Genomic DNA, 8,575 nt, shown 5'->3' with positions numbered 1-8,575 from the left:
GAACGGAGGTGATTGGCGGTGGGGTGGGTGGTGATGAAAAGGGAAAGGAGGGAGAGAGAGTGGGAGAAGTGTCGGGAGAAGGAGAGGGAGAGAGAGAGGAGGGAGAAATGGAGAGGAGTAGGGGTGAGAGAGAGGGGAGGGGAGAGGGTCCAGTGGAGGAAGGAGAGGGAAGAGAGGGGGTGGGAAAGGGAGAGGAGAAGGATACGGGTGATCTGGGAGGGGCCCAAGAAAGGGATGAGGTGGCGTTCGTTGATTGGGTGGAGGGGCGGGGAAGGAGGTGATTGGTGGGAGGAGAGGCGGGAAGTGATGAGAGAGACGAGAGAGAGGGAAGGATCAAGGGAAGGAGGGAGAAGGCTTCCAAGGGGTATAACAAAGTTGGGTTTGATCAGAGCTCCCATTCTCATTCTCATTCTCATTCTCATTCACTCGGCAGTCGGCAGTGCAGTTTCGTCGGAGAAGAAAAGGAGGAGACGAAAGAAAGGATATTACTATTACTTAGTTTGTGGGCTTTGTTGGAAGGTTTAATTTGTTAAGCCCAATTGGTTGTGATTTGTTAATTAATTGACTTCGGCCTGTTTAATTATGGGCCCTTGGACCGGAGAGAGAGAATTCTGATGGTTTAATTTGTATGGAATCAATCATCTTTGTAGTTATGGATGATGGATGATGGATGATGCATGATGGATGATGCATCCCACATTCCCACCGGCAGGCACTCAGGCACTCAGGCACTGAGGCACAGGCAGCAGCAGCGCTAACTAACAAAAACTCTAAAAAGGCAATGAGATGAGGCATGCTTAAAGTCATTTTACTGCCTTTGCTTTTGTTTGGTCCTTTTTATTCTTCCCTTTTCTCCGACATGCAGGATAACAACACAGATCTTATATGGCAGTGGCACTACCATATATATATTCTTGCAATCTATCTAGAGTCTTGGATCTTGCCATCTTGCTAATAATTAATGAAGCTAGCTAGCTGCCTTGATCTTCATATATTGCATTCACCATATATATTATATATAACATATGCATGCATAATGAGCAATGCAAAAGATCAGAAATGAAATATATATCTATTGTTCTTGGAGGTTGTGCCCGGATGGATAAAAGAACAAGTTTAAGTGGAATCCAGATTATGTATGATCTATTCCATCCATCTATGATCTATCATATATCTGATGGAGGCCCGCCTGGCCGGATCATCTTCCCCATAATATATATATATATATAATATATAATATATACCGCACACAAAGCATGTATGTATGTGGGTCCCAATCCCGTGGTTTAATTAGTAACTCGATTGCTATGTTTCGTATATAGACAACCAATAAAAAAATGGTGAACTAGCTAGCTAGCTAGCTAGAGCTAGACAAATTATATATTCTTGCACTCCCTATGATCTTGCACACTTTTATTTGCACTACAAGTATTTATAGGTCATATGTAAATTGTTCGTATTCAAATGTATAAGTGTTTATGCCAATTATGCAAAGTGTTTATCACCGTTTTTTTTTTTTTTTTTCTAATTGTTATAAGAAAGTTGAAGTTAAATACTTTGTTGAATAAGTAAAAGCACAAATTTCATTGTTTTTAGCCTTGTAATACAAGGTATAATTTTTTTTTTTCAAAAAAAAAATATAAACATATTTGGAATGCATTAAGTGTTGTCAGTCGGTTCTTTAAACTAATTGTCATATTTCAAGTTTAATTTCTGGCATTTCATCTTTAAGCTAGAAAGATATCATTTAAAAGCCATTTTGTCTTTCCAGTCAAGTTTTTATTGGGTTTGGTAATTATCATATCAGTAGCATAGCACTAATAATAGCCAAGAGTTTAGCATTGGCTTTTGATTCAAAACCATAATTAATCAATCATGATTTGATTCTATACATTTTTTTTTTCCTTCAAGGGACAGCAGAAAACAAGAGTCAAATATATAGGTTCTTTCTATAGTCTCTTTTTTTTCTGGGAAAAGCCAAATGGACCCCTCAAGTTATGGCACAAAATGTCTATTAATTATATATATTGTACTCTTATTTCACTTTTAGTTTGTTTAGTATGCTGATCTGGCTCAATTGAAGTGTGTTTAATTAATAGCATATTCCCAAGGTAACAGTATAACAGCCTTAACTAACCATCTTTTGGTGCATGCTATTAGGTAGAATTAATTGTGCAATTTAAGACAAAAGACTATTTTAAGCTGTAACTGTGGCACTTTTTGCATCTTTTCCTGATGTAACCAATGGTACTACACTCTAAGATGCATCTCTTTCACTTTTTCATGCTCCACACATGCTCAGTATGGTTCTTACCATATAATAAGATAAATAGAAACTAACTTGTGATTTTTTTTGAAAAATCAGGGGCAAGTTTGTAACTTGTTCTTATATAAGCTGCTTACCATGCGTACTATAGAGTTCTTTTGAAGTACAAAGAGTTCACTGTCGGAGCAAAATTACAACTCATAGCAAGTATGAGAAAGCTAACACTTTCATTTTGCGCTATTTACACATTAGCTCTGTTAGTAGCCTTGGGTGACTCAATGAAAGCAACAGGTATATATGAAAGAGAGAGAGTAACATATCATTCAGGTGCATGGTACCTGTGTGGTACAGCATAAAGAGGTTGGTAGAACAAGATTAGAGTTCAATTTTCTCTAGAAAATTCTACCCAACTTAGGCCAATATGAAGCATTTCAAACCCTTAGTGGTACATACTGTACCAAACATCTATATTAGAAAGTAAATGATTGGTTTTCTGTTTCGAGTACACTTTTTGTACTTCAAAGAATTGCTGATACTCAATTCTTTGGATATGCAAACACATAGGTCTTCCCCATGGTTTGAATTCGAATAGTTCAAGGATTATTAACATCATGTCATTTGGAGCTGCAGGAAATGGAATTACAGATGATTCACAGGTACTCTGTATAAAGCAATATAATTTCAATTCTGTCATAGCCTCTAAGGTTTCTACTTATATAGTATCAGTTTTTTTGTTTATTTGAGTTAATAATTAAGGCATTAGCCAGTAATGACTGAACCGAGGCACTAATTTGGTATGAACTTTAATAGAAATTATGAATTCAATTTAAGATTATATGATGGATTTTATTTTATAGGCACTTTTGTCAGCATGGAGAGCAGCATGTGCTGTTCCAAAAGCTACTCTAGTGATACCATCTGAATTCCGATTTCTTGTAAGTCCAGTTACACTACAAGGTCCCTGCAATTCGAGGCTAGTTCTCTGGGTAATATTTGTAAACTGCATAGTTGAAACTTGATAATATGAAAGAGGTACACTTCTTACTTTAATTATGTTGTGGATTTTTTTTTATTTTTTTTTTCAGATAGATGGGACGATTTTAGCTGCTTTAAACATGAAAACCAACATCAAGCCAAATATTTTCCAATGGCTAAATTTCAAATGGCTTACTGGTTTTACAATCAGAGGAAGTGGTACAGTCAATGGTCAATGGTCTCAGTTTCAGAATCTCTCTCTTATAAATGAGTTTCAGGTCAGACTTGATACTGTATATTTCTTTTGCTGTATAAATGAGATAACCAAATAGTAGTTCTTTGATGCTACATTTGTTTTTTTATGTAGAACTCGACTATTCCTCCAGCAGCACTAAGACCTACGGTAAAACTTTTTTGTCTTGCAGTTGGAAAGAAAAGGAGTACAAAATCAGTCCATTAATTATATTATAATAAATTAATGATTATTACATTTATTTATTATTTAGGTTGTGAGGTTTTACAAGAGCTATAATATTCTAGTTCGTGATATCCGAATTGTAGACAGCCCACAGTGCCACCTAAAATTTGACAGTTCTCGGTGGATCAGAGTGAAAAATGTCACCATTTCTTCTCCACAAGACACCCCAAACACTGATGGAATCCACCTTCAGAACACCAGAGATGTTGAAATTAGAAAGTCTAATATAGGATGTGGTAAATTTAAATTCCTATTTGGAGTGCTTTGATATGTACATACAAATATAAATCACATGCACTTAATTTATAGATCATGCAATTACACAAAAGTTGAATGCAATTTTTCTATAATTTTATTACATTGGGCTCATTGAAAATCCATACTGTTTTTCCAGGAGATGATTGTGTATCAATCCAGACAGGATGCTCAAATATTCACATTAAAAACATCAACTGCAATCCTGGCCATGGTATCAGGTAAACATACTATATATGTTTCTGAATAGAAAAAAGAAAAACAAAACAATGATGGATGGATGGATGGATGGATATAATTGAAATTTTGTTATAATTTGCTTGACAGCATAGGGGGGCTTGGAAGAGGGAATAGCTTGGCATGTGTTTCAAATGTACTAGTTGAGAGTGTCAATGTGCAAAATGCTTTATATGGGGTCAGAATCAAAACCTGGCAGGCAAGAAGATGGAACAATTTTTTCAAGTATTTTTTTGTATGTATTCCTTTATTAGATCTCCATATTAATTTGAAGCAAATGAACATAACATTTAGATCTTTTTGTTTTCTTTTCGATATACAGGGCGGCATAGGCACTGTGAAAAACATAACATTCACCAACATAAAGGTCTCAAATGTAAAGACACCTATTATGATTGACCAATTCTACTGTGACCAATCATCATGTCATAATAAAACGGATGCAGTATCAATCTCCGGCATAACATACCGAGGCATAACAGGTACCTACTCGTACCAACCAATCCGGTTTGCCTGCAGTGACAGTGTACCATGTACCGGCTTAAACCTCCTAAATGTTCGCTTGCTTCCAGTGAATTGGTGGCAGTACAAGAGAAATGCTTTTTGTTGGAAGTCGTACGGTGAGGCATGGGGCGCAGTTGAACCGTTAAGTGCCAGGTGCTTAGAAAGGAGTAACAATAGATTAATCAAGATCCTAACAAAACCACATAACTACACTTGCTAATGAATTAATTAATTCTGGATTTAATTCTATTGTCCCATACATTCTGAGCTTTCTCTGTTCTGTAGCAAGTTATATTTGCATTTGATTGCCCTCGTACGTAGTATTTTTGTATGAGAAGGGCGTGCACTTTGGGTAAAAAACCTTTGAGATGTTAAATTTATGACAAACATTATCCAAACCCATGAACATCAACTCCATATGAAAATGTATTAAAATAACCATTTTTTTTTTTACCATTCTTTTACTATTTCTTAGATAAATTGAAAATAACTATTTTCTACCTATATAAAAAAATTGTAAAAATATTGTAAAATATGCAAAAATACTCATGTCTTTTTTTTTTTATATGGAGATCATGTTTAATGATTTGAATCGACTATTTCAATTTTAAAATGGAAATATGTATCCATTGCACGGATTGATGTGTAGCATATATATTACCATAGCCTCACTTTTAAACGTATATTAACAATTAAATATTAAATATTATGTAACTTCCAATTTCTGACTCCATAAATAACTTTTGACTATTTTTTATCAACTTCTAAAAACAAGCTAAGCAATTGTGAATAAGCACAACAATCAAATGTGTTCTAATATAATCCTCAAAAGTGATTAAGTTTGCATTTTAAAGAGTTTGAAAAACAAAAAAATTTAAAAACCAAGACGCGTGTTGATTGCTAGCAAAACGTATTTTAACTTGATCAAAAACACACATAACCCTCAATAATTATATTTTAACGAAATAAAAAAATATATGCATTGATACCAAGGTTTTAAATAGCGTTTATCGCGTCATAGCGGGGAACCTCCAAAAAAAGCTATAGCGAATAGCGACGCTATAGTGAAAGCTATTCCAAATAGCGTTTTTTATTTTTATAAAAATTATATTATATATTTGTACTAAATATCAATATTATTTAGTCTCATAGAACAATAAATAATATCAAATTGATTAAAAAATTATAATATTCATATTGAACGAATACAAAGTCCAAATTGCGACTCAAAATATCTATAGTAATACTAATATCATAAACTATCGATCTTTTTCTATTTAAAATATCTTCAACATCATAACATAATTTATCTTTTTTCTATTTAAATTTCAAAATAACCTAGAAATTGAAAAGAAAAAAAAATCATACTTCTAGTAAAATAAACAGATGATCCTTGAAGAAATTCTTGTTAGTCCCTAAAATTTTCATAATTTAGCAATTATTTATTTGATTTATCATCAGTTAAAAAAAATCAAGAGAAAAATGAAAAAATTATTATAGCGGACTTGAATTTGATATAATGTAATATTCATCAAAATTAAACAACATCTTCACCATTTATTTATTTTAAAGCTCATATAAATTGAAAAAAAAAACAGCAAATGTTGCATAGCGCGCGCTATTTGCACTACACGCTATACGCTATAGCGGTCCGCTATTACCGCTATAGCGTCTGTAGCGCAAATAGCGTGTTTTAATGCCATAGCATAGCGTTTGGTCTCCAAAAACGCTATAGCGGCGCTATTTAGAACACTGATTGATACTATATAAACAAGTGTACATCAACACAATAAACAGATGCAAATTATTGCCACAATAGGTATAGGTATGTGCGTGAAAATTTGATAGGCCTAAATTATATACATATTCGATCTGATTTTTATCACGAAATAACATCAAATATCTTGTATTTTGAATATAAAGTGAATAGAATACACCTAGGATCAAGTTACTGCTTTTGTTTGATTTTAATTTGCAGAAAATGAAGAAAAACCAAAGAAAAATGCCCAGTGCGGATGCACGGTTTACGATAAGACCGCACTAAGTACTTAGATGGATTTCTGGACGCGCGCCAATTTTAAAAAGGTATAATAAGCTATTCGTCAAAATCCGTGCGGATGCACGGATATCGATGCGAATGAAATCTGGACGCACAGGAAAAATCCGAGCCCAGTGCGGGTAGGGGTGTCAATGGGTACGATACAGGGAGGGTGGAACCATTTTCATACCCATACCCACTAAGAATTGACTTTACCCATACCATATCCATACCTGTTAAGAATTTGTCTTACCCTACCCTACCCATACCCGTTATGATTAACGGGTAACGAAACGGTAGTGGGCGAATAACGAAAATACCAATATAATGGTTCGGACAGCATATGGTCAATTTTGTCATTTGTTACATTCTTTCTTCTAACATTTCATTCCATCTCATTCATTTATTAAATATATATATTCATAGTATAACCTTGAGAAAGCTGACATGTAATGCAAAATTCAGACGCTGACATTAATGGATTACTTATTTAGACCAAACAATACATTATTTCCATAAAATAAGGTGAGGATATATTTTCTTTGAAACATGAAATATTTTCATTTGTAGAATTGAGAAAAAAGACAATAACGATGAATAAGGAAGAAAACAAGAAAATAAATTCGTTGATATATATGTCTCTAGCGTTGATAGAGGCATACAACAATATGAAAAGAAGAAAAATAAATAAATTGGATATAATATTGATATATTTATATATAATATATTTTATATAATTACCCATTACCCAACGGATACGAAATAACCTTTACCCGTACCCATACCCGTTTATCTAACGAAAAAAAATCTTTACCCATACTCATACCCATACCCAATAAACTAACGAAAAAAAAACCTTATCCATACCCGTCTTATCGAATACGATACGGGTAAGGTAAACGGGTAAACGGGTGTCATTGACACCCCTAAGTGCGGGTGGCCTGGCCGCACTGTAGCAGAACGCATAACTGGAGCCTGATCTTAAAATAACCATAATTTTTGACTCGTAACTCCGATTTAGACTTGCGACCACTTTTTGGAAAGCTAGGAAGAAGATCTACAACATGAGAAACTAAAAAAGGAAATTTGGAGTCAGTTGGATGCACTAAACTCGCAGAAAGCCAAAATTACACGTTTTCAACACGGTTTCTATTTTTGGCGCATCATGGACACGTTTTTACAGCTAAACTTGGACAAGCTATCCTGAGAAACAATCCAAATATAGCACCCACTAACTCCACTTCTTAGCCTCTAAATTGGACATGGTCTTTAGTTATAAAAGAGATGGTTCATTATCCATTCAAGGCATCTCTTCGCAAATATCAAAATCAATCATTATCTCATCTCTCTCCACACACACAATACTTAGCGATAAATTCTGAAGTAAGGAAAGCTTTCAAGCAAGGAGAAGAAGGGTTTCCTGAGCAAGAGTTCGGCAAGATTGAAGATTTTGATCCAATAAAGGGTGTAATCATTTCTTTATTTCATTTCTTCTTATTTTGCCAACTTTTTTGTAATGGATCTCTTCATGAGGGAGTAGTTCTCTCTCTAGGGGTTTAGTTCAATGCATGAACTTGCTTAATTGTATCTTATTCGGCTATTTGTTTTTGTTATGATTGTTTTATGGGATTTGATGTTAATTTCTGTGATTTATCATTTGTGTTAATTACATAGTTAGTACTTGAAATCGCAGTAGTCCCGTGTTGGATTCAAAAGAACCAATATTGCTAGGATGAGAGGAGAGTACCAAATTATGAATGCAAATACCCTAGGTTTGGATTAGGATCTAACCAATTTGTAATCTAAGCCAGAACTACAGAAA

At 34.3% G+C, this 8,575-nt stretch overlaps 1 protein-coding gene across 1 annotated transcript; it reads left to right on the top strand.

Moving 5' to 3' along the window:
- The first annotated feature begins 2,029 nt into the window (after positions 1-2,029).
- LOC144572632 (polygalacturonase At1g48100-like) lies at positions 2,030-5,020 on the top strand. The gene is made up of 9 exons (XM_078322279.1): positions 2,030-2,557; positions 2,831-2,922; positions 3,124-3,252; positions 3,352-3,519; positions 3,609-3,644; positions 3,748-3,955; positions 4,114-4,195; positions 4,302-4,410; positions 4,534-5,020. The coding sequence occupies exons 1-9, from the start codon at positions 2,476-2,478 to the stop codon at positions 4,933-4,935; spliced, it is 1,308 nt and encodes a 435-aa protein (XP_078178405.1). The 5' UTR covers positions 2,030-2,475; the 3' UTR covers positions 4,936-5,020.
- Positions 5,021-8,575: the final 3,555 nt, after the last annotated feature.

The sequence above is a fragment of the Carex rostrata genome, chromosome 20 (assembly GCF_964058835.1).
Source record: "Carex rostrata chromosome 20, lpCarRost1.2, whole genome shotgun sequence".
Taxonomy (NCBI): Eukaryota; Viridiplantae; Streptophyta; class Magnoliopsida; order Poales; family Cyperaceae; genus Carex; species Carex rostrata.
Note: the sequence above shows the minus strand (reverse complement) of the source record. Positions and strands in the feature narration are given on the sequence as shown.

Coding starts and splice junctions, on each gene's coding strand:
- LOC144572632 (XM_078322279.1), top strand. CDS start 2,476: ATGAGAAAGCTAACACTTTCATTTTGCGCTATTTACACATTAGCTCTG. Junction 2,558..2,830: donor TGACTCAATGAAAGCAACAG/GTATATATGAAA, acceptor GCAAACACATAG/GTCTTCCCCATGGTTTGAAT. Junction 3,520..3,608: donor CTCTTATAAATGAGTTTCAG/GTCAGACTTGAT, acceptor TTTTTTATGTAG/AACTCGACTATTCCTCCAGC.